The following is a 26,672-nucleotide window of genomic DNA, read 5'->3' as shown; positions in this document are numbered from 1 at the left end:
CTGTACACCGTCTGCCCTGCAGCAAACAGCAGACTGACAAAGTTAACGACTAGCTGGTGAAGAAAGTCAGACGTCTAACGGCCAAAGAGCGAAAAGCTAAAAGGAGAGTGATTATTGGATTTTCATTTGTCGGGTGGACAAAAACACACCGAATGAATGTTAATGTTGCTTTGTGTCTGCTGGATGTGCAAATTGGCAATTCTTTGCTAACACGTTCACCATAACGACATTAAAAGGTGATAATATCTTAGAATTGATGTTTTTAGGTTGTTGTGGAGTTCTTCTGCTCCCAAGTGGCCAGAAAAATAAATGACTGCAGCTTTGAAAGACGCCATGAAATTGTCTTATTAGATTGTAATTAAAAACAGGATTTTTGGGGGCACAAAATTAGACAGTGAGGGATCCATCTTACCTGCAAAGTAATGGTTTAATAGTTATGCAGAGAAAGGCAGTTTGATTTGATATGTGAGTACATGGGACACAAAACACCCCTCACTGCCAACACTGGGGATGTCCCTATCAAGGTTTTTGGCCCTGATCCCAATCACAATAAATCACAAATCATTTTCTTCATTTTCATAAAGTTGGGGGACTCACAAGATACGGATTAAAAAAAGCAATGGTCGAAATAAAAGCAGCAGGGACTGAGATATCCTATTTGCTTTTTTATCAATCAAGACGCGCAATTGTCATTTCATAATGCACACGGACCAGCGGACCTTCAGCCCCAAAATACTTTGTTTATCTCGATAACTTCCACACGCAGTTTTAGTTTAGGCAGTGCACCAGTTGTTGTCCATCAGCTGTAGCGTGCTGATTGACTTAGGGACTTACTGACATTGGTGTTATCTATTTTTTGTTACTGGCAATATTTGAGTGCTTTAACTGTTACAGGAGGAATTACAGCCAATGAGCCAATGTTTCCATTTTCAAAATAAGTGACACAACTGTAATTTTCTGCATTTTTTTTGTTTTCCCTGCTGTACCTAAAACATACCAAACGGTGACTCCAAAACTGAGGTACATACCAATTAGTGGATTTTGTGTACTGTTACTGTTAATGTGTTAACATTACACATCTTATTTAAACTTACAAGGGTAGCTGGATGGCTAGCTAGTAATGTTAGCCTCGACACCTGAAACTGAACTCTCGGTGCAGCTAGATAAATAACACAACACTAACAACCTGTGGGAAATACTGTCGTCCCTAGCATGGGTCAAGCTCCAGAAATACTGGATCCTACGTGCAACTTATTAGAGTCATTCATTAGAAGTCTCAAGCCCAAACCCAGACATACATATTGAACTTATTTCAGGGTTTCTGGCCTTCAATGACAAAAAACACAGACTATGTGTCTGTTGTAAAAGTGCACCATCATCCTAACCAAAATTGAAAGTGAGTATAAAGGCAACACCTCAGCTGAAAGACATGAAAAGGTGACAATTCTATGGCACAATTTTCCACCGCGCCAGTGGGGGAAAAACAAAGACGAACTCTTTCTGCAAGCAAAACCAGCAGCCAAATCCTCAGAGCACACTTCAAAAAGTCTGAGCAGTAACAGCCTGAACATGTGGATCTCAATTCGCAAAAGACCTGTGTTACCTTTACAACGTCTGCATCTTGCCCGATGTGCTTTGAATGAGCTCAGGCCTCTTAGAGATGACTGAATGGACTCCATAGCAACAAATGCACCAGCACAGAACTACACCCTTTACTGCTGGGATTTAGTGTTGGTCTTTAGCCTCACTTCACCTTGACCTTGTAGGCAGAGTGTAGCCGCGGCACACGAGGGGTGAGAAAGAGATACTGAGATACACATAAAGAAGCAGCCGAGGAAAGGGAGGCAAACAGAAAGTAAGAGGGAGGCAGAGAGGGGATGTAAGAGCCGGGGAGAGGGAGGGAGAGTTAAGTGCTCTCAGAGGAGTAGACTGTGGTTAAGGATTATTAAATGGGATCAATAACTAACAAGGCCTCTGCGCGCACACACACACACACACACACACACACACACTCTTTTCTCTCCAGCCTTCCCTTCTCTCCCAACACTTCACATGTACACTGCAAGTCTCAGCTTTTCCCATTCACATTTTATAATGTTTATCACATTTTCCCTGATACTCTCATCTTGTCTTGTGGGTGCTCTCCATTTCACTATTTCCAATTTGCAGTCTCTCTATTCAGTCATTCTTTGCGCCAACTTCCAATTTCCAGCCACTTGTTTGTATTACTCCATCATTGCTTGTAACTAGGGGCTGACTGATATGAGATAGCAACATTGACAGCTGTTTTTTTTTTTATTCCTAATATGCAAGGTCAAACAGACCTAAGGAAAAGCCTTGTATACCACCATTGGACAAAAAAAGCCTCCAGTGAAACCCAGAACACAAACATATAGAGAGAGAGCCAACTTCAGTATCCTGTTCCAGATGTAATCCACTCTGCTTGTCATGACCGGGACGGTGACTTTCTAGCCATGCTAGTGGCGTGTCTCTAAGGAAAGCAAGTCTGTCAGTCCACCACTTTGGTCCAGACTGAAATATCTCAACAGCTATTGTATGGATTGCCATGAAAAACACCAGAGTTCTTCTTAATAACGAATCTAATATCATTGTTTAATATTTCTGGGCATATTTGGGCATTTTTGCCTTCATTTGATAGTGATAGCTTGGAGAGAGACAGGAAATGTGAGCTACCAGGGCGACCCAGACTGTTGAGGGTTAAATATCACCAGTTTTGAGGCCAGTCGAGTGGTGAGCTATGAAAATGGACAGGGAGGTGCAAATGGCTTAGACGTTTTTGTAGACGGCAGCGATTTGAGCTAAAAAGTGAGAGATGACACTGCATCAGTTCTGATTCTGATTCTGATTAGAGGAGCATGAGAGTTGATGTCATCGATAATGGAGAAACGGTGGGCGTTACACGCATCCACATGATGCCGTGCTGGAACTATTTCATGGGAGCTGTGTTTTTTTTTAATCCCAACAAGTTAATTGTCGTGTGAGACAACAACCTCACCACCACACCATTTAGTAGCCGTTCTGGAGCTCTCAGTCATATCACATGATCTTCAGTCATCAGCAGATGGAGATTGCCCACTTGTCAGAGGATTGTAGAACTTCAGCTTTTAAGCCAACACGAACAAGAAGTCCTCAAATAGCTCAGAAAAAAATGGAATAGATTCCAATGATATTTCCATGACAACTGGGCAAACTTCATCTGCTGAGGAAGATCATGCGTTACGGTCAAGAGCTCCAGAACAGCTACTAAACTTTCCTTGTGGTGAGATTCTTTTCCCGACAGATGTTTCCAAGGTCAAGAATGAACTTTGAACCTCAAATTAGTCGTCATTTAACTTTGTCAAAATTATGAAGTGCTCATTTTATAATAGCAAGTACTATAATTCTCATGTATCTTAGAATATGGACAGTAAACCTCAGAAACACGTTTCAGTTTTTGCAGAAAGACAGATGAAATAAAGCCTCACTGAGAGACTGGAGAAGCCCAGAAGTGACGTCACATTGTGTGGAAACTGATCAAAAATTGAATTGAATAAGAATTCAAGTTTAGTGCTTCCCATAGACAACAGGCGAGGTATTCATCAATTATAATAAACTGTCTCATATCTTTTATGGGCAACACGCAGTGCCTGCCAACCCAAAAAAGCACAATATCTAAACCTCTTTTTCACCCAAATCCTCCTCTTCTCTCCTCTGTTGCTCTTCATCCAAGTGTCTCTCCCTCCCAACCCAGCAGCTTTTAATTCAGACTGGACATGTTGTCGACATGACTTGGCCTGTACTGCCACCATTGTTACCCCCCCCACACACACACACACACACTCAAAAAAAGAAACGGGGACAGCAGTGAGAAAAAGAAGAGAGTGGGGGGGAGGGGGGGGGGCGAAAGTGACTGGGATCTCTGCAGTGGAGAGATAGGGGGTGAATAACAAAAGGAGGGAACACGGCTGTGTGGATGGATGGATGAATGATAGACAAGGAGAGGAGGGAGAAAGGAGAAAGGGAAGCCAAGAACGCTGCCGGGGGGCGATAGTGCCAAGAGAAAGGGAGGAGAGGGGGTTCTGTTTCGGTTTAAAGGAGTAGTTTGGCATTTTGGGAAATGCACGTATTTGCTTTGTGCCGAGAGTTAAACGAGAAGACCAATACCAATGTCAGTTTGCACGCTAAATATGCAGGTAGAGCCAGCAGAGGATTAGTATCAGATATTAAAAATGGTAGATTTACCAATCACAAACATTTACTACTGCAAACTCTACCCCAATAGTTTGTGACCCATTGTAAAATGCTACCTGGATCACAGGGATTTTTTCGTGGGAGTAGAAAACTATGGCCAAGAACCTTTAGCCCCTTTTCAGATGGGAAAGGAGGTAAAGGTCCTTGAGTTATTGAGAGCTGGAAAAGATCCTGCAGACAGGAAGAGAAGATGTTGAATGAGTCAAAAAGTGAACAAAAGTATGTGATTGAAAAGTAACCAGAGTAAAGGGGGGGGGGGGGGGGGGGGGATAGGAAAAAAGAGGAATGGAAATAGACAGTGTGTGGGTGACAAGAGACTGCAGAAATACAGAATGTTTTTTGGTGCTGTGACGAAAGATGTGACTTTTCTAGAAAAGTGAGAGGAATTAGAGGCTGTGTGTGGGGGGGGGGGCAACAGAAGTGAGATGAGAGACAGAGGCACTTCGGGGGGTGCGGATTCCGCACACATTCACAAGGCTGCATGTCAGAGATAGCACAACAAAAGAAGGCCCAGCAGATTCAAATTAATATAATTATCAAGTCAGTTATTAGTACAAAAGCTTCTATTACGCGGGGCGGATTAGCCTACAGGTCACTGACGCACAGTAATGTGGAAAACACACGTGTGCATAACGTGTGCACTCAAACACACACACACAAAAACAAGTCAATCAAGCCAACACTACCCCCCCACACACACTAAACCAGTTAGTTAATATTCGGGCATGAAACCAGTTCTTAAATTGTAAAAAAAAAAGACTGTGGAGTCGTCATGCTGATTCTGTTGCTTTGAGTATAGATTTAAGGTCCTAATCCACACACACAAACACACAATCACACACACTCTACCGAAAGAGCTTGATAAAGTAGCGACAGGGCAATCTGTCATGGCTGGCTAGCTGGTCACACGAGGTTAATAGATTCCCCTCTATCTCACATCCCCTCAGCCTTCATCGCCATCATCAGCGGCCCTCTTACCATAGTGGCATATCATCAGAGATAATCTCAAAACAGACAAAATATGGGGCCGCTCTATTAACAGTGACCTGGAAACCAGTTGTACAGCTTTTACATCCAAATGAGCTTCATTTTCTTTGCAGTGCTAATAGCTGTGAAGCAGAAAATGTGCTCATGCGGCTGTAAAAAAAAAAAAAATAACACTCTCAGTACTGTCAATGCATCTGCAAAGTCAATCTCCCAGTCAAAGGGTTCCCACTGTGGAGCGGGTGTAGAATCCACAACCTGCCATAGTGGAGCTACATTACTTATTACTGAAATGCTTCTGAAACTTACCCCCACTGTACCTGCTTGGCACTGACTTATTATTATTATTATTATTCCATGGTTTTCCAGGTATTCCATGACCAGTGAGAACTCCACATACAGAGAATAATGGAAGAGTTCTAGCTGTTGAGGTTCGAGGTTCGAAGCTGTCGGCCCTGGGTTAAATTACCTCGTTACTGACAATCCCTTTCTGCCCCGCTCACACCTGAGACAGGTAGGCAGTTACAACGCTGTACAATCTTTTTCAACGGCCACTCTCCCACCGCCCTGACATTCACTTTTAAATACAATCTTAACTGCTTTGCCTTTTAAAGCTATGATGCAGAACTACAATTTGCAGAGGGTAGCAATTTAGAGGAGCCTTATGTAAAGGTTAGTTTGTCACTCTAAATCTTCCCATTACAGTGGCTGGTTGGTGAGAGAGTGTGACTGCCATCCTCTGGACAACTCACGCAACTACAACAGGCACTTCATTTTGCTTTTATGATGGATCTATCAGTGGAAACTAATATATTATTTATATTTTTTTTTCAGCATAGAAAGGCCCAGTTGGGACGACAGCATCAGCACCACACTAAACTCATTCTGTCACAAAACCACCATCTTCCAGTAACACTTTATTTAAACCCCTCCATTTAGCACTTTTATGCAATATATGAACAATTAAATAAATGGTTTCCAACACCCTGTTAGCAGAGATAAGGGTATTCTGGAGAGCAATTATCAAAAAATGCTTACTTTGAATACGTGATTTAGCACAGATTCACCCATTTGCACTTGGTAAATGGATGCCTTGATAAATATTGGCCGTTTTCTAATTTCTTCTTGTGAGTGTTGATTAATGTCTTGTTGTTGACAACTACAACTCCTCCTGTGACGTAGACATCAATAATGATTTCATATGACTACGAAATAGCGTGTCTTGCTCAAGGACACTTCAACATGTGGACCCCAACCCCACTCTACCCTGCCGCCTCTGATTTGAGCATTTAATATATTACACTATCCTCATTATATTTAATAGTATTAATCTTCTTCATTCTCATGACAACTGAGCAGATGAAGACCTTGAGATCAGGGAGAAATCTAGTAAGTGGACCTTGAGTTTAAAACCCACCTGTGAATGATTTGTATCATGTGTGAATCATATATAATTAAATATGATTACAAATACACCAACTGGGATGCTTGACAGGAGGTTATACATATACTGCATCCTTATATTGGCTACAGCTACATTATAGAGTGTTATAAAGAATTAATTAAGTATCTATATACCGCTACCGGGTTAAGGTTAGGGTTACGCTTCTTCCAGTTCAATCACAGAGATTCACACACAAACATCGGCCTGCCTACCACGTCCCTCAGTGACATCCCATAATAATGAGATACTGCCATCCCTCCAGTTACCCTGGAGTCTCGTCTGGAGGCGTGCGGGCTTCCCTGACACGTGGCGTGGTGGCGCCGCAACATGTCGAATGACTTTAATAGAAGCAGTCATATTTTAATCCGTGATAATTTGCTTCGTCGGCCTGTCTGCATAATTTAATGACTAAAAAAAACCCTGCAGCCTGCCTGACACGTGTGTGTGTGTCGGAGTGTGTGTGTCGTCTGGAGATGAACATGAACAACTGCTTGTGTGAGATAAATGTAAGGTGATTTTTTTTGCCTCAGGGTTTTGGTTTCTTCCGGTGCAGCCACTTCCACAAAATGCTTTACTTGAACAGGTATGTGATCTTGTACTTATAATGGATGACCAGCATTTTCCTCATTTCTAGAACAATCTGCACTTGGTAGATGGCTACTACTTAATTTGCTGTGCCATCACAAATGTTGGTCTTTCTCCAGTTTCCTTACAGAAAATCAATAAAGTTGTATGATGCACTTTAGGTATTGTTTGTAATATTTTTTGCAGGAGTGAGCCGACTTAATGTAGCAGAAACAGCGGTGAATGAAAATGGTTTTCTGAAAGCAGAAGATGAAACACACAGCAGAACACTAGCTCCTGTTTCCCCCTTTAGAAAATGAATTGTTCACCAGTGGAACCCGTCACTGTCACTATTGGCCCGCTTATCATCTCCTGATCGTGGCTGCTGGCCAATCAATGGGTACATTTTTGTGAGTTTGGGTGTCAAATATTGTCTGGTGACTTTTTCCACAGTGCACAATCACACCATTGTGTTAATCTAGGGAAGTGAAAACAGTAAATTCCAGCCGTTGAGATATTATCACATGGTGAGATTCATTTACGCAACACAGGAAATTCTGCATAAACTTCTAAAAGCAAGATGAGAAAGACACTCTGAGACATATGAGGCTATCTACCAAATTGAAATAACTGGTTTAAGTTTACAATAAATAACTTTTCTTCTCGTTTGCTCACATTAACCAGCATTTAAAAAAGCATAAAAGTCAAAAAATCCCAAAGTCAGACATCTGGCCTGCACGAGGATGAACAGAAACAAGTGCACAATCAGTGCCCCGTCAGTGATCATTTTCCTAATGCTTCTGAGAAATGATTATACATTTTCTCCAGCAAGATAACACTCATATCAGTTCAATGCTGGTCAGCCTCAATAAACCAAACGACCCCGAGCTAACTGAAGATAAGACAGGGAGTGATGTCCCGGGCAAGAAAGCAATAAAACTGGATTTCAGTTCAGTTTTATTTATCACACAGCTGTCTGTCTGTCTGTCTGTCTGTCTGTCTGCACAGCTCAGAGGAAGTTGATGTTTCACTTTCTACCCCCCCCTCTGTTCCTTTTATCATCAACAACAATCTTATACATTTCCTGCCTACAGTAAGTCATGTGACCAGATTTCCACAGAAGCCTGAACATAAGCATGTCACATGCCGCTGCCGATCTTCATCTACTACTGTAAGCATGCACTTCACCACACGCGTAACGTTTCCAGATAGTTCCAGCTGCATGTGTCAAGAGTTACTGCACCACTCATGAGCGGGCTCCACTGACATGCTTCCATTACATTTTATCTGTGGGGAAACTGTGACCGCTGCCAAACATAAAACAAAACACACACACTTCCACTCAAGCACACAGCTAGAGAGGGGCTGAGGGAGGACTGTAGTGGCTATTTGGTGCCTCATCTCTGTGAAGAAATTCTCCTTATACAGGTTAAAAAGGTAATAGGACACATTGGGGTCAAACGTAAACCTAAAAGCAGTAGGTCATTGGCCTGTCTCTTTCAGAGCAGTAGTTGAGGCGGGGCTGTCTACGTCTTGGTTGTGGCAGGCTACACTTTGCCCCAGACTCCACTCTGATATACTGTCTCTTCTGAGACAGTCCGCGACATACTACGTGACCTATGTTAACTTAGGTAAGCACAGTTCCTTGTTTTGATATAGAATCTTCACACATCTTAAGCTGGGTGAGGAAAAACCTTATTTGGACCACATATTGAATCTCGGATGTCTAGTCCAGTGTTAAATACTCCTCGCCAGGAAGTAACCTGTAGAATTGGGTGGAATCACGCGGTGTTCACTTGTACCGTTGATCCGATTCTCCTCGATCGAGTTTCAATAAATGTTTCTGCGTAAAACATCCAGGTCTCCTGAAACTCTCACGGGACCAAATCAATTGGTTGAATTGAATTTGATGAAAATGTGTTTAGAGCTATGCATTCGTGACCGAGACACACTTTAATGCCAAGTGTGAACAAGGCCCCTCCCCTCCCCTCCCCTCCCCTCCCCTCCACACACACACACACACACACACACACACAGATCATGTGAGGGACTTTTGTGGCCTCTTTGTTGGGTCATGTGAGCGGGGGCTCTGCTGACTTGGTCCCACATCAAAACACTGGCACTGCCTCTAGCCTTCATAGACTGCATATCCAACATTTTTTACTTTAATATCTACAACAGATGAAAACCACATGTAAGCGTACACCAACACAAAGTCCAGGTAATATGTGTGATTCTGGGGGAAACGATAGAGTACCGCAGAGGCAGAGAAGGTGTGTTAAGAAACTGACTCTTATCAGCGAGTGTGTGTGGTAGGGGGACGCGGGGAGGACGGTGCGGCAGGGTAAATGATGGCAGTATTGATCTCCGATGCTCTTTTATAGCCCTGTCATGTCAGTTTAGCACCTTGGCAACACTCGCTTTAGAGCGACATCAATACTGAACTCTGGCACTCAGCAAAAGACAGATAGAGAGAGACAGATAGAGAGAGGGGGGGGGTGAGAGGGGGGGGGGGGTGGGAGGGAGGGCAAATAAATAGAAAGAAGTAAATACCAAGTGCAACATCAAGGTACAGACTTTACCGCTCTACCCCTTAAGAGTGAAGTGAGGACACCAACGTTATCCATGTGATTATGTGAGATTGTGGGTAGTTCTGGAAGACCATGGAAAGCCAAGGTTACTTATCAGAAAGTAGTTTAAAAAGTTTAGTCAGTCTTAATACTGTTGATACAGCTGTCCACTACCATTAAATATACTGTATGCTACAGTGTTAGCATGCTGTAATGGATCTACTAATAGATCTCCTGAAGACACTGGTCATTTTTCTGTCTCTCTTCTCGTCACTTATGTCCCCCCAGAAAACTCAGGATTGAGACACAAATATGTTGCCACACATTTCAGCTTGTACATTGGACATTTAGCTTCTATAACTTTATGAATAATGATTGCAACCATAAAACACTGTTGAGCGTAGACTGATCTAGCCAGTTTTCAGACAGTTTTCAGTGTGCTCACCTGTGCATTTGTTGCTGGTACTACTTTAAGCATTATACAGTAATTGCAACTCATTTGAATAACACAGAAGAGTGCAAACAGAAAAATGAATAAAAGACCTGACTCTCTAAATTGTTGTCAGTGATCCGGTGTCAAAAAATGAGCTTGAATGGACACAGTAGTGCGTTTCTATTATTTTGTCCGCTTCCACTCATGCACACTGCAGTCGTTCAGATTGATTAACTGACAGCTGGTGTTGGATAACATTCAATGGGAATAGATGGTTTTGAAATCAGCATCCTCTGATGCTCCAATTCTGTTTGGTGAAGCAGAAAATGAACCCTGTTTGCATTATCTGATAGCAACTAAGTATTGGATTTCATCTGCTATATCTATTACAACAGCGCCGCACTTGTACTCTTATCAACAAAAAAGGTTTAATTACCTTGTTTGGATCTGTGTGGATTAATGTTCAGTTATGGGCTTTTTGTTTGTTTGTAGATATCAAAGATATAACTGAATGCATTACAGTAAGTAAAGTAAAACCTAGACACAGTTTAACCTCATTTTTATTTACCACTACATCAAAGAATAGAAGTCTAAAACACCCCAATCACATTGCCTAAGTGTGTGCATATACAAGTGTGTGTGTGTGTGTGTGTGTGTGTGTGTGTTACTGACCGGTCACAGGAGCAGGCCACCAGTACGCAGAGCAGATTGTAGATGATGAAGGTGAAGATGACGGCTGTGATGGTGCCGCGGGGGATGGAGTAGCTTGGATTCTTCAGTTCGCCTGGTAAATACACCAGTTGAGTAAGTGTCCACACACAGGTAATCAGGTCACACACACACACACACACAGCCTGCCCTCACCCACCTGACATGTTGGAACCAGCCATGATGCCGGTGCAGCCATTAAACATAACAGCGAAAACGGTGGCAAAGGTCATCATAGTTCCTGTTGTGTAGTCCACAGTGTAGTCAGCTGTGGGAAGAGATAACAACAGATGAGTCACCGTAGTTGTGCTTTAGCAGCACCATCAGTCTTCTAACAGAGAGTTCAATTTGGTTTACTGGCAGGCACTCCTCTATACCTGCTCACCAAACTTCCTCCTGTTTTACAGCATTTGAGAAAACCGTTCTCTACACATCTTTCCTGTTGTTTACGGAGCTACATCTTCTCGATCACAGGATGTTGGATTTATTTATAAAAAAAACAAATCTTCTTTGAGGTCGTATGATTCTATGTGTATAATTGGAAATACATACAATATCTACCCAAGACAGTATTGATTACCAACACTTTAACTTCAACTAACACTTAAGAACTTTCTACTCTTGTTTTTCTATCAATGAATAATAGCATTTATACCTGGGGGACTTTCAACAAAAACAAAACTGCTTATCGATTAATGAAGGTAAACAAAGAAAATCATCAACAGCTAATATTGACAACATTTAAATTTGTAAAGCACTCAATACAACAGTTTGATGCAATGAAACAAACTTTTTTGCCCTTTTGCTCCTTAGAATCTTCAGACTTTAAAATATTCACATGTAAAATTATGATTTGACGTGTGTGTTTGTGCTCCATTCAGTCAGATCTTGGGATTATTCAAAGCTTGAATGTGTAATAGTTCTCACGTGTGCCTGAGTGCATGCCCCAGTTTCAGCAATTAGCTTAGCAATCATGTGCTTGGATATAAATCCCTGCAAACACGGTGGAGCGCTTGGTTAGTTTTCCATGGACATTAAGAACCGGAGAATATGTTACAGATCAATCAAAACTTCTGTCCCCCGCCAACAGTGCAGTGCACCTCCCCCAGGTCAGCAGTGGAGTTAGCAGTGAGAAGGGCAGCAGTGCAGGCAAAAAGCTCTTTGTGTGTGGATTTAGTGAAATACTGTAAATGAGCATAAACGTTGGATGTACAGTTAAGTCTATGTCACTGAGGTCATTCTTCCAATACATAACAATTTAATACAAAAATTCCTACGTTGTTCACACATTGGATCAAGTGACAAATCTGTCATTAATAACTGTATTAGGGTTGTTGCAATACAATAAAGCCATAGAATTAACGCAAGTACAGAAGTACATTTTCCATCCCAGTTCGAAGCTGAACAACACAATGCTTGTTAAAATCCCATAGTGCTGAAATGCTTTGTACAGTACAAGACCTTAACTGGGGGCTAAATGTAGTCAAAGCCTTCACCTTAATCAGTCTAAATAAGTTATTATTGATATGTAATGTAGTGGTCAAACTGATCGATGCTTAATATCAGTACTACACTTTCTTTGGTCTAAGTTCAATAGGGTTGAATCAGGGCTTGCAAAGAAATCATATGAACTCAAAAGTAACTCTAGCATGTTGGGCAAAGACTTGATAATCTAATCGAATAAGGGGGGAAAGTTTGAATTTATACTAGGGATGAAAATTTCAAAGAATTTCCTTGATTGATAATTGGACTTGTTAACAATCAATAGCCAGTTAGTCATTAAAAATGTGTAGGTTTTTCCATAATAACAGTGTTTTCACACAACTAGTGTGGCCCATAAGTCCCACAAAATCCAAGTAAAATTAGGTATTTGAGGCTTATATTCATTCATCTTAATCTAAATTCTAATAACATAGTTATGCCTTCACTTAAAATTGCAGTGTTTTTTTTGTCTCTATTCAACGATTGACCAGACAAATCTAAAATATTAACTGTAGCAAATAATGCTGAACAACTGATGCAACCTGGTACTACAACCAAACCACAGTACATTTTCTGACCGTTCACACCACTCTTCCCTTGTTTTTCATCAGTGAATGGGTTATTCATTGACATCCCTTTTTTAAATCTACTTTTTTTATTGTATCGTTGTCAGCCGGCAAACACACCGCAATTCAAATAAGGTATGAGCACATCCTGAGAGAACCATTCTTGGCCCAGCCTCATCCACCTTACCCCACAGGTTCCCGAGCAGCGTGTCCAACTTGAAGCCAGTGAAGTTGGCTGTGGTGGGAAAAACGGGGCCCGTTCCATTGGCCGTCGGGTTGGATGTGGCAGAACCGGGCAGGACGACGGTACGAGGGCGTACGGCAAAGAAGCTGATGAAGATGGTGCCCAGGACAAACATGACCACCAGGAAGATGAGGAAGGTGGCCTTGGCGTAGATGTGGGCTCCCACCAGGCACACCAGCAGGCACAGCAGGGCGACAGCTGTGCCGTAAAGCAGAGACCACCAGTAGCCCGACGGCAGCACCTGGTAGGGAGAAGTGGCCAGAGTCCCGTCTTGAAGGTGTCGAGGCAGGAGACGATGAGGGACGAGATATTGACAGAATATGTTCAAGAGTGTAATGTTATAGCACGAATGTCAATACGCTCTGGTGCCTTTTAAAAGACACAAACAACTTTTCACAGTAATAAACAGTCTGTACCCTCAGTCTAACTGCCCTGCAACAGAAAACACTTTATTTATCCAGGGAACACTGGCTGAGCTTTATGCTCTTTTCTAGAGACTTCCTGCTTTATATTCTTACAGTTCTACACGTTCACACCTCAGATCTTCTCAGGAACACTGAGTGTATGGAAGGCTGACCTGAATATTAAACTCACCTTCTGGCACGCCGAAGGTGGCCACAATGGCTTCAACCAGACCCAGCACAAAGAGAGCGCAGCCGCACACATTTGCCAGGAAGAACATGATGCCGATACTGCCACCAAACTCTGGACCCAACGCTCGGCTGATCATGTCTGAGTGACGTTAAGGCAAAGTGCACTTGTCTGATGGATACGCCGGAAAACAGGTGTGTGTGTGTTTAGTTAAGATTAGAAATAGGTTTGGGTTAGGGAAAGAAAAGCTTTTCTGCTGAGAGTTACATGAGAAGGTATCCCTCTCATGTCTGTACGGTAAATATCTCCAGCCAAGAGACGGTTAGCTTAGCTTAGCATAAAGACTGCAAACAGGGGGAAACAGCTAGCCTGGCTGTGTTCAAAGGGACCTAACCCCTACATAACCCACTTACACTTCGCTTTTTGTACGGATTAAACACATGAGATATAACGCGTTAACTAGTCAGCTTCAGAGGTGCTGGTAGAGGGACATGTAGCTTCATATTAAATATATAAGAGTGGTGGCGAGCTTCTCTTCCTAACTCTCAAAAAGAAGGCGAATAAGCGTATTTCCCAAAATGTCAAACTATTCACCTGAGGTTAAGATTCACTTTAGAGCGAATGACTGGACTCAGGATTACAATTGGAAGTCGGTAAAGGGCGTGATTACGGCTGGAAGGTTTCAACAGTCAAAACACTATAATAGAGTGTGTGTATTTCTGGGCCCATGCCACAATCAAAATATTATATGGGCAAATGAAAATTGTTGGGAGACAGTAAGTTGCCCAATTACTGCAGATGATCCATTTTTAATGCATTACTTTTATATAAATCATCTGCAGGAGGTCACAAATGCAACAACTGAATCCCAAGTATGTGAATGTCATGTCTGTGTGTCTGAATGTCCTGTGCATGTTAATGTGTGTGTTTCAACAGAAAATGATGGAGATGGTTTGTCCTGACGGATAAATATCTGACTCATTGACCAAATTCAATTCAAAATAGCAAACAGTGTCGTAAAGTGCAGTTAACATGGCCGTCCCCATTCAGTGTCACAGACAGACTACATGTATTTCCCTGAACACAATGCTCGAAAGAGGACAGTTTGTCTTTGTTTAGGGTGGCAAGGAGTTCAGTACAAGTGTGCGCTCTTGATAACTTGATTCACGTGATCGTGATCGTGTGTGTGTGTGTGTGGTGGAGGATACAATAGGCTCCCCCTGCATCCAGGGCTCCATTGGTGGAGATGGCACAGACTGACAGCACAGTCATGCAGATGATGAAGTAGGCCACCAGGAACATGGCAATGGCTTGGTACAGTCCGGACTGTCCCACCACGAAGCCTAAGTCAGACAAAACACTAGCACAGTCAGATGAAACACTGGCCACCCGGTCAGCTGGTGGAAAGCAGAACTTTGGTTAAGTTAAACTTTCCCGAGAAGAGCCCACACACAGCAAAGAGGATGTGAGCATTCAGAGTGGCATCAGGGCCACGTTAGTCCGCACCGTTACCGTCATCTAGTCAACTAAGTGTGTATGGTAGACATACAGACATATTAGAAGAATGACGGATATATTTGTGAAAATCCTGCAAGTGAAAGTGACCATCGCGCAAAATTACTCATTTCAACTTTCCATCCTCTCTGAAAGTGAAGCTGGAATCACATGTGGAGTGACCAACAGAGGCAGCTTTCATATTTTGGAAATGTATGATGATAGGCTGAGAAGATACAAGGTCTGTCCCAATACCAACACCACCTATACAACATGAAAAGGTTCATGACGTGATGGATTCAGCATGAATACAATCAAATGTTTACACGTTGTTGAGTGAATTCTGTACAGATTGTAAAGCCCCTTGAGCCAAATTGTGATGTGTGATATTGGGCTCTATGAATGAAATTGAGTTGACTTCTTCCCTAATATTCACATTAACCACATATATAACAATTATAAAACGTGAAATTCATTATAATTACAGTAGCTTAAGTGTGAAATATAAGAATTCTGCTGAGTTTGGAAGACAATGAACAACAAAACAAAAATTAAAACAAATTAAACTGATTCAATATATATAACCTGTCCAGGAAACGTTTTATGGAAATGCTTCACTTTTAGGTTGAACTCTCCTTTCTGTTTTGGAAAGACAAAAACAATAAAATGTGTGTTTGATTCACATTCAAACATTTTATAGGATAGCTGGTCCAAATCAATATCTGTGAGCCAGCTTGACAGGATTTGACAGTTTTCAATCCTGCCAGTGCTCCAAACAACTTAGGCGTGACACCTCCTCCTTGCAAACACAAGTTTTGTAACAAAAACAGTTCAGATGTTAGCAACGGCTGATTAGAATAACTAAAATATCTGATCTTCATAAGGAAAGTCATGTGCATCTCAGCAAAGTGTGGCAGAAAAGTTCCACTTTACACCATGTTAGACGCACATTTTCAACATCATTACCACTTTATACTGCTGTGACGTTTGATTGAACATATTTATATAATCAATAACTGTGACTAACTGCATAATGCTGCAGTTTTCATGGTCTGCTTTTATCTACAGCACTGCTGTAGGTGTCACATGATCACAAAGCACCAGCACCAAAATCTCATGGAAAAGGCCAGAAGGCCGCGGGCACAGAGTTCAATTTATATGTAGGATTCTTTTTAGCTCCAAATGTTTTTATTTTAAACACCGCCATGATATTAAGTGTATAATGACTGATTTGAAAGATAAGTTATCCAACAACACAGAAGTCTCTTCATCCTCATCTATGGTGAGGCTTTCACAGCTGACAGTTTCACATCCACAATGAAACCACTGTTAGTTCCTGTGTTGACTGGCATGTTACAGTGTGAGAATAGTAGCCCAGGTCTTATATAGACAACTACTATGTGTGACCATGTGAGTCTGTGCATGTGTGTGTGCATGTGTGTGTATAGACTATGTGTGTCCACTGCACAGCAGCTGACAGCTCATGAGACTGGAGGGGGGGGGGCAACTTGGAGGTACACCAGGGAGAAAAACAGATAAGCACAACACCCAAACAATCAGAACAGAGTTAAGAGACAAGAGAAGATTACTTTGGTGCTGGTTTTTGGTGCTTCTCGGGTGTCACTGGCCTCTTTTTTCTACTTTGACTGCAGAAATGTGAAACTGTGGATTGCATGACATATGATTACTAGCTTGCACATGCATTTTCCACAGGAAAACGAAACTTGCACCCTCTTGACAGGGACCAAAATTACTTATTTCAGCTATTTTAACCTTAAACTTATTAAACACAATATTACTCGAAATGACCAACAACTTTCTTCTGAATGAAGTTGAATGAAGTGAAACCTGTAGAAACCAGTAAGTAACACTTTCCAACAGATAACAACATTTTGAGGAAATTGTTACAACTACTCTATTTTGCATAACTTAAAAATTAAAAGCCTGAGTGTCTGAAGCGCATCCCTCCAATTGACAGGTCAAATTATTACCTAAGCCTCAAGAAATAGGTCCAGCAATTTTCAAAAACTATACATTTTTGCTGTGCACAAACTTTTGTTGAGACTGGAGCAAAGAAAAGAGGTTATGCATAAGTCAGATCAAAAATGTTATTCTTACCCAATAAATAAGGATATAAATAAATAAGAAAGAAAAAGTACCAGAAGGCTGACAGAGGCCCAAAACAGAAACAGGACCCAGGTTTTGAGTGCTGGTGTGTAGAAAACCTAGAAGTGATTAAATCCTTCTTCTGCTTCTCAATCTAATCTCCTTCATAAACAGTACTGATTTAATGAGGGAAATGATGAGGGATAAAACTTTTTAATGGGTTCATCGTACCAGTTTGAATGTCATCAAGCACAACTTTGTTTCAACTTCTTGAATTGGTTCACACTGCTCACGAGTGCTCTCCATGGTTTTTCAGATAGCAGAACATTGTGTTGTTGCTTGCTCATGGTGGGAACTGTTGGGTCTCTGTAATAACATTATAAAGAGTCGGTCTAGACCTGCTCTATTTTGTAAAGTGTCATGAGATGACTTGTTGTGATTTGGCGCTATATGAATAAAATTGAATTGAATTGAATTGAGTTGCTATTACCAAGTCAAATGTGATGAATGGCTTGCATACCTAAATGACTAGTAGCTCCTAAAAAGGACAAAGCTATGTTATACACCATGAACCTTAAAATCTCAGAAATTTGAATTGGGTTTGGCGTACCTCTGTTGTTTGGAAATCACAAAACAGTGTGCTGTGATTTAAATACACATCTGTTATTATCAGCACTCACCTATTCTGAGAAACACTACCACGCTGAACATTGACAGCAAGGTAGGGATCACCACGCCGAAGAAGATGGAGAGTTTCTGTGGTTGCCGCTGTTGGGTAGACCTCTGTCTGGGGCTGCCCGGGTGCTGCTCCAGGGCCTGCCCGGCCGGAGGTGGCCGCGGCTCGGATTCATTGACGCTGGTGGAGAGGCGGTAGTGGAGAAGAGGAGTCCGCTCTGTCATAGTGAAACCTGCCTCTGCACAAGCTTCACAACTTCATGAAGTGCTCTGAGAAACTTCAGAGCGAGCTGTCCCTCCAGCTTCGCTCTTGAAATGTGTCTCTGGCTGTTTCGCCGACTGACTCCGACACGTTAATGAACGTTTCCAATGTTTCTCTCGGAAGTTAGTGACGCGTCCTGATTGCCGACTGGTACAAATTCAGCCATAACTAGCCGCATAGCAGAGCAGGAACATACGTGGTTGTTTTATCAATAAATATAACTTAAATTAAACTAGCAGTGAACCTATATACTAAAATGAGCAGTCGTTAAACAGGCAGTTAAAACTCAAGTCGTCCATGTCGCTAAATAATCGCAGAGTAAAACTACAGAATATCATGTGATGCACGAGCGTTAAGTCGCCTATATCACAAGTACAACTTCCGGTTAAACCTTTCAGTATAAAAGCCATTGACAAGCTAGTGCAATCCATGTAATAGATATTACAAGACACATTGGAAAGAAAGAAGCTATTTAAACAGCAAACGCAGATTCAATTGCTCGTCGTGCCATCATATATATGCATATCCGACTATAATATAAATCATGACCTATAGAAAAAGGGCCATAGGCTAAATAAGATGTATATACAAACATCTACCAAACTACTCAGAAGGTATTAAGAGCCATTGCCTGGTCAGTCAAAATGATCCACCAAGAAGAGAAACAAGAGGAATGCCAGTGTTTGAGACACTTAAATATGGGAAATACATGGATTTGTCTTTAAAGGCTTGCAAGTTGCAACGGTTTGCCTGTCTGTATCTAGCTTGACAAATATCTACCGCCTGGATTTTCCTGTGTTTTCTAGCCCTCATAACGCATTCGTGATATTTCCAGCCTGTTGCTTTCGGTCATATGATCAGGCTGGCCGGGCCAATAAGAGCATGGCATTATTTCGGCCACCTGCTGATAGGAGCCGCTTCAAGGTAGACACAGATAACCACTTCAACTCTGGAACTGTGATGTTGATGTGATTTCACCTTAAAATTAGAAGTTTAGAAGTTTTAGAAGTAGAACATACTAAGATAACAGAAGAAAACATACTAAATATGAAATGCAGGTTAATTATTATCAATAGGCCTACATGCATTCCGCTGTGATTAAACCCCATAACTTCTATTGTAGGAGAACTTAACCTTAACCTAAACTCCAAGTTTCTTACCAGCATCTGAGATGCTGTCTGGCTAAATATCAACAGTGTGTCAAAGCAGAGACAGCCAAATATTTCTCTGATATCATCGTTAAACATGCCCATAGACACAAAGTTTTATTTAACCTCCTAGGACCTGGCATCCACATGCGTGGACATCACATTTTGGGTTATACCATAATACTTAATTCTGCTTATATGGAAATTCAAAATTGTCCCCGTATGCAGAACCACATCATGTCAACAGATGATGCTTAGTTTTTATACTTATCAGGTCCCAATAAGCCCAAATAGCAAAGAGAAATTAAGATAGAGCTTTGGTCTTAGGAGGTTAATACAAAACATACAGTACTCAACCTGCAGTCACGTATTGTCCTGAAGCAACACCAGATACCTGTGAACATTTCCTAAAACTGACTCCTCAGAATCAATTTCTCTCTCCTCTTTGACACACAGTATCTCACATATGAACCCTAGCACATGTCCCTTATGTGCCTTGTGTTTTATCGATAATTAATATCTCTCTGGTCAATGTTCCTAATAATTACTGACCTAATCTTCGGCCCTGCTGACTGTGAGTCCCACACAAAAAATCTTTGATTCTGGTTTAAAACTTGACAAACAAATCAACTCAGTTGTCAGCACCGGCTTCTTCTTAGATCACCTGCAAAATTAAAATAATCCCTGTCTGTTGAAGATTTGGAGACTATAGTCAACGCTTTTATTTCGACTACTGAAATTCTCTCTATGTAGGAATCAGTCAGCCCTGTCTCGGCTGGAGCTGGTTCAAAATGCAGAAGAAGAGAGAGCATATCTCCCCTGCACTGGCCACTGGTAACCAGTGAAGCACAGAATTGATTTTAAGATTCTTTTATTTGCTTTTAAAGCACTGCGTTGACTGGCACCAGGTTACATCTCTGAACTACTCATCCCTCATTCCACCTCCAGACCCCTCAGATCTGACCAATCACTGCTCTCCACCCCATGCACCCAGTTAATAACCAAAGGTGAGTGAGCATTTTCAGCTGCTGGTCCTAAATTGTGGAATAGTTTGCCACTAACCATTACATATCCATTGATACCTTTAAAACCCAGTTCTTTTCTTTAGCCTCTTAATTGGAGACATCATGTCTGACCACACTCTGGCTCTTATTTTGTATGTATTATTATTTGTTGTTTTTTTTAAATGCTGTTTGTGTTATGATTTTATCAAGGTATTATATGCGTTTGTTAAATCACCTCTCATTTATTTCTGTGTTTATATTTATATTACTCCTGTATTAAATCTCTCTGTAAAGCACTTTGGTCAACGATGGTTGTTTGTAAATCTGCTTGACTTGACTTGATTTGTTTAGTGAAACTTCCTGTCTAAAACAACAATGGCATCTCGTATGGCTATGGCTATGAAAATACAGTGCACAGCCAAGAAAAATGATTGTACCAAACCAAACTTGTTCCCCCTCTTCTTTCACTTCTGTATTCTCGAAGAATGATGCAACACTTGTTTTCCATCGAGGTCTTGAGCTTTTATTTTGAAAGTTCAGACTGCGTTGACACTATTGATAAAAGTGATCCAAATAATACAGAGTATTGCAGCAGTGTAATGGCTCATCCCCTCCCAAACAGTCCAAAGTCCTCCCCAGTAAATAAATATTACATTAACACATATAACAGAGTCTGACTCGCAGAGTCTAAACATCTTCTAGACACTACGCCTACAGTGATTCAGCAAGAATTACATATTATTATATATATAAAATACTGTAGCATTAATACATATATTATATATACATATACATACATATACATATCTACAAAATCTATAAAAGTAATGCAGACAAATAAACAGTCTGTGTGCATACATACATACATACATTCAGAAATTCAGACATGGATTTTTAACACATCTTAAGATATCAAACAAAACATGATAAACTTAAATATGCACTCACTGATTTTGTTGCAGCACTCAGCAGTTTCCCAAAATCTAAAAAGTTAAGTCTGTTAAATCATTTTGGGGCGCTGCTGAGTGCTTTAACAAAATCACCAAGTGTATCTTTTAACAGATTCTGTTTCATATTTTGAAGCTCTTATTTGCATTTCCATGCTTTTATTCCTTCCTTTCCTCTTCTCTTTTTTCACCCCTATCAAAGCCTTCCTGCAGGCCAGTGCTTAAAGATTTAGATTTACATGTGCCAGCCTTCCACAGTCTCAGGGAGATGAATGAAATGAAGAAGAGACGATATGCCCATTTTCTTTGTCTTCATGCGGGCAGATCACTGCAGAACCCAACTTAGAGCACCTCTCATCCAGCCCCCACAGAGGGCACTACAGACACAGTTTTGATTACACGTTGCAAGAAGTATGACCAACAAAGCGCCCTGCCAGACTACGCTAATTTTAGTGTTGGCAGTGTGGTTTACAAGAGATGATTGCACAATTAGATTAACTCACACGGAAACAAATGAATGTGTGGGGTCTGATGTAAAGCCAAGATAAGACAACCGCACTCCAGTCAGATTAGTTTGACTTGTAGGACCTTGAACCCATATTTGTGAAAGTTTCAGTTGGTTGTTAAATCACCAAAGTCGATTGGCGATCCCTTAACCTTAACCCTCTGGTGCCATCAAGCCTCAGCTGTACTTAATTACGTAATTAGCATATGTTAGCATGCTAACACACAAAACAAAGATGGTTAACACAGTAAACATCATACATGCTAAACATCAGCATGCAATCATTGTCATTGTGAGCATGCTAGCATGCTGATGTTAGCATTTAGCTATCAGGACCACTAGCATGGCTGTAGACTTTTAGTCTTGTTAGATCTCAAAACCATTGCCACCTCCTTTGGTCTTCAAAACCACTCACTGGTTGATGCCTTTAGCCATCCTTGTTTCCACTGTAAATTTCCACCACCATACCATTCTATAGCAAATCAAATCCCAGTCATTTCTTCCCTCCCAGAGCAGTTCCACCCCTGATATCCTGGTGTGTCTTGGATCAGTTCTCAGATAACACAGCTCAGCAGCACAAATAAGCTACTTTCCATTTGTTGAATTAGCCACAAATATCTTAAGTATTGGTTGTCCTGTGTTCTACTTTGCAGATACTGCTTTGGAGGTCAATAGCAAGGTACTTCAGTTTTCCTTTGAGCAGATTTCTGTACTCGTCCAGCACTTTGTTCAGGCTGGTTTGGCTGGAACAGTTCTGTACTGCAGAATGAGACGGTGTCACGGTGTCATTCTGTAAAGACCCAGAAGTAGAATTAATCAGTCATGTGAAACAAGTGGAGAACTGTCAGTTTCTTGATGATTTCTAATATTAAATTCATTTATATGTCAAATATCTGAAATGTCACATTGTTTATCCAAACTTAATTGATTCTCTAATTATGAGTTATTTATTATTACTTTTTTATCATATGGATAAATTGTTTTAATTTTACTTAGTTTTTTAGTGGATCTTTTTTGTATGTTTATGTACAATATGTTTACAGCATTGTACAATATATATTCCCGTTTATGTTAATCACCTGTAGCTGAAGCCCATTGATGATAGCCAGATAATTTTCAGTGTGTTCCCGAAGGCGGTCCAACAATGAGGTCTGACACTGCAACGAGGTCCGATTCACTCTGTGCACTCCGTCCTGAAACATCTGGAGGGCCCCAACCACCTCTGCACGCTTCTGCTGGAGCTGAATGAACACACACACAAACTGTCAGAATTTTGCTGTGAAATGAAATCGAGTGGTTTAATAGGTGCAACAAAATATTAGCTAATTAGCAATAAAACGTAAAAGTACAGCTGAGGCTTGATGGGAATGTCAATAGTTTTGCAGGTATTTGGTCTTGAACCAAAGTATTGGACACAATGAAGTTTTGACTAGATGCTAGCGTTACATGAAAAGTCAGCAGATCAAAGTTATTGCATGTCGTCCTTTGGGGACCATGAAATTTTGCAGCAGTCCATCCGATAGTTGTTGAGATATTTCAATAAACAACTAAAATGTCAACCTCATGGTGGTGCTGGAGGAAAGGTCAGAGGATTGCCAAAGTCAGCAAGATACATCCTCTGGGGACCATGGATGTGTGGAGATGTTGAGACACAACTTAAGTGAAAACTTTGACATGCAGGTGGCACTAGCGGAAAAGTCACCAAAGTCATTAAAGGGCATCCTCTGGGGACCTTGAATATCTGTTGTAAATTCCACAGCAATTCATCTCTGAACCATAAATATAAAACTCAACAACCAGCCTGGGTTGTTAATTTAAATGTACCAAATCTCATCAATATCCAATGATAACATGCTAAACTAAAATGGTGAACATGTATAAACACCTGCTGAACATGAGCATTTCAGCATTGTCACTGTGAGCATGTTAGCAAGTACAGTTTCTCCAAACATGGCTGTGGACTCTCTTGTTTCTGCTTTGCTGTGTGCGGGAGCCAAGCTTAACAAAGTGCGCCGTATGGTTTGTCCACCACCTCTGTTTGCCCAGATCCTCATCAGTGCCCCAACAAATTAAAGACACGTGTGGAACTGCTGAGTTCTTCCTCGTGTAATGTTTTTAAAATTGGCAAAGATTGTACAAAAAAGACAATTATATGGCAATTGCCTGCTAAACTACATCAGTGTCATTCAAATTTAACCCATTAAGTGTTTATGCATGTGAAATCTTACTTGAAACAAAAACCTAGCAGTCACAACTACACAGCTGTCAGACAGGAAGAGTGGCACATTTTGGCATGTCAAGTTGGCAGTCGCAGAAGGCACACATTGTGTAATCGTTTCCCGCCACGTTTTTGTCAAGTTGCTTGATGAATCTTCTACAGTATACTACATCCAACCTGAATACTTAATGCATATTATTACACTGTAAAAGGCACATCATCTCATTGCACAGTTTTCTGTATTCACTGATAGTAGTAGTAGTAGACGAAGAGGCAAGGCAAACACCCCTCATACATCCTGCTCATTTATGAATGACAGACGAACAGAAGGTGTGTCTACCCGTTTCCGTGGACGTCAGGTATTACTTACAGTTTTATTTGCCCATTCGGCTGCGTGTAACCAAACGCATGGTAGCTGCACGGGAGAGGACAGCTTATCTGAACCCACGCAGTCAGCCTGAACACACAGAAAATCACTCATAAGTCAATAAAGAGATTCAAGCCGATTCACTACAGGTTCAACGATTTTACATTTTTAACATTTTTGCTACTAAATAAAAAGAAGAAAAGAAAATGTATTAGGAAAGCTCTTGCGATATGATGTTAGATTGTTTTTATACTGACACATGTATTAATCAGTATTAATGCATTGTTCCTCACCATGTCTTTCTTCAGCCCCTCAGTCTTTTTCTCCATATATTCCCTGGCTTTAACGTTACACCAAAAGTCAGCGGGTGCTGCCTGGACTTCAGGTACATGGAAGGAAATCACTCCTATCAGCAGCAGGAGTCCTTGAGGAGCACACAGCGGAGATGACTGACAAGCTGCCATCTAGCTCCTTTTTACAGCAGCAGACAGAATTTTACCTGCCTGCATTTGTTTTTTTATATCTCCCTCTGTTTTTATTGTCCTGGGTCCAACATCCGCTGAATGAGGTTGTGTATCTCCTCTAATCTTTCCAAAATCCCACCCACAGGTTTTGCCCTGACAAGTTGAATAAAATCCTCTCATGCTCCATGCCCACATCACTTAAGCAGACTTTTACGTGTGGAAGTTAAAACTTGGAACTGAATGAATGAAGGGTTACAGGAAAAGGTAAACTGAGGACAGTATAACCCACAGTGACACCAGACCTCCCCCTTTTTTTAATAAGAGTTGCAATAAAGGAGCATCAGTCCAAGCAGTCAACTTACTGCTATAAGCCATAACCCGTTCCTGGGTGCATGGTGTCCCTCAGCTGTGATCTGTCGACCTGCATCCTTCTTCCAACCAACTTCACAGAAATTAGCTCAGAACACAGGCACTCAGCGATCATTTGGTGTCCTGTAGAAATATCATTTCCCCTGCGTAAAGCTCAGACAGAGTCCTGAAACACAGGTCCCAGGTCTGGTGTATTCAGCTGCTTTCTCTTTGAATGGTTTGACAACAGTCTAATAAACCGATGCCTCAATGTGGTTCCGCGAAACCGTGACATGCAGTGAAAGTAGACTTTATGTTTGATTTAGCCCAAGTTAATGTTTGACTCTGGATCCTCAGCGCAAATAAGACAAGAGAGGCACCGTGCTGGTGCAGACAGTACTAACCCAGTTATAACATGATGACGTGTAGGACTCACTGTCATAATGTTTCCGAGCAGTTTATATCTGTTGGTTCATCTGCCACATTTCTGTATCAGTTTGTTCATATAATGCTAGACTAAAGATGGGTTGTGTAATAACAACAACAACAACAACACCAATATGGTACTACTACTATCACCAATGATGGAGTGACATTTTTAAAAAACCCAGCCCTCGCTAAAGCCTGAGGTTTGGTGGTCTTTCACGTTACACATTGTCATTTAACCCATTGTTTGTATAAAAGACATTGATTGGTGCAGCTTTAAGTCAACATTAAGTGCTTACTTAAGAGTTTAGCAGCAGTGTAGCATTAGTAACACCATCATTATTGTCATCAGCATCATCTTCACCATTACCATTGGTTATATATAGGTCTTTGTTAAACTGGGGACCACAAATGCAACACAGATGAGCCATTTGTTATGTTGTGTTTCTTTGTGTTTTCCTTTGTCTTCAAACATCTTGGGACCATGTTGGAAATAAGTGTTTTCGCTTAAACGTGTCATACTTTGGATTTGTAGTTTTATTTTTCCTGCGTCTAAAAATCCATGAATAAAATCAACCAATCAAGAATACTGTGGTATTTCACCGTGTTATTGAAGTCACAATGGCCCTGTTTACACAAGTGGACAGCTCCAAGTACGTCTGTGCACACCTGACATTACTATACGTCTCCACATGCGTCTCCAGCGACCACATGTGATCGGATACATCGGACCATACATGAGACAAGGATTAGGCTGGAAAAACAATAGATGTCGCTGGAGCGGAATGCCTCACTGATTACTGTACAAATACACAACTTCATAACTTTATTCACTGATTGTGGTGAAACTTAATCGTGTTTTATGGAGAAT

The 26,672-nt window shown here is 41.2% G+C and overlaps 2 protein-coding genes across 2 annotated transcripts in view; both read right to left on the bottom strand.

The window, feature by feature from the left end:
* The window catches only part of LOC139285544 (solute carrier family 12 member 9), a 52,220-nt gene extending 33,790 nt beyond the window's left edge, over positions 1–18,430 (bottom strand). Inside the window, exons 1-6 of the mRNA XM_070906115.1 lie at positions 18,118–18,430; positions 15,046–15,180; positions 13,841–13,978; positions 13,190–13,516; positions 11,115–11,222; positions 10,919–11,030 (exon numbers count right to left, since the gene is read on the bottom strand). Of these exons, the coding sequence (XP_070762216.1) occupies positions 10,919–11,030; positions 11,115–11,222; positions 13,190–13,516; positions 13,841–13,978; positions 15,046–15,180; positions 18,118–18,337 (1,040 nt within the window). The 5' untranslated portion in view covers positions 18,338–18,430. The remainder of the gene's footprint in view (positions 1–10,918; positions 11,031–11,114; positions 11,223–13,189; positions 13,517–13,840; positions 13,979–15,045; positions 15,181–18,117) is intronic.
* Positions 18,431–22,482: 4,052 nt separating this feature from the next.
* Positions 22,483–25,030, bottom strand: LOC139285927 (erythropoietin-like). The gene is made up of 4 exons (XM_070906617.1): positions 24,857–25,030; positions 24,567–24,653; positions 23,058–23,219; positions 22,483–22,768 (listed from the first exon to the last, which is right to left on the bottom strand). The coding sequence occupies exons 1-4, from the start codon at positions 25,025–25,027 to the stop codon at positions 22,598–22,600; spliced, it is 591 nt and encodes a 196-aa protein (XP_070762718.1). The 5' UTR covers positions 25,028–25,030; the 3' UTR covers positions 22,483–22,597.
* Between the last annotated feature and the right edge of the window lie 1,642 nt (positions 25,031–26,672).

The sequence above is a fragment of the Enoplosus armatus genome, chromosome 5, assembly GCF_043641665.1.
Source record: "Enoplosus armatus isolate fEnoArm2 chromosome 5, fEnoArm2.hap1, whole genome shotgun sequence".
Classification (NCBI taxonomy): domain Eukaryota; kingdom Metazoa; phylum Chordata; class Actinopteri; order Centrarchiformes; family Enoplosidae; genus Enoplosus; species Enoplosus armatus.
This window is presented reverse-complemented; position numbering and strand designations above follow the sequence as displayed.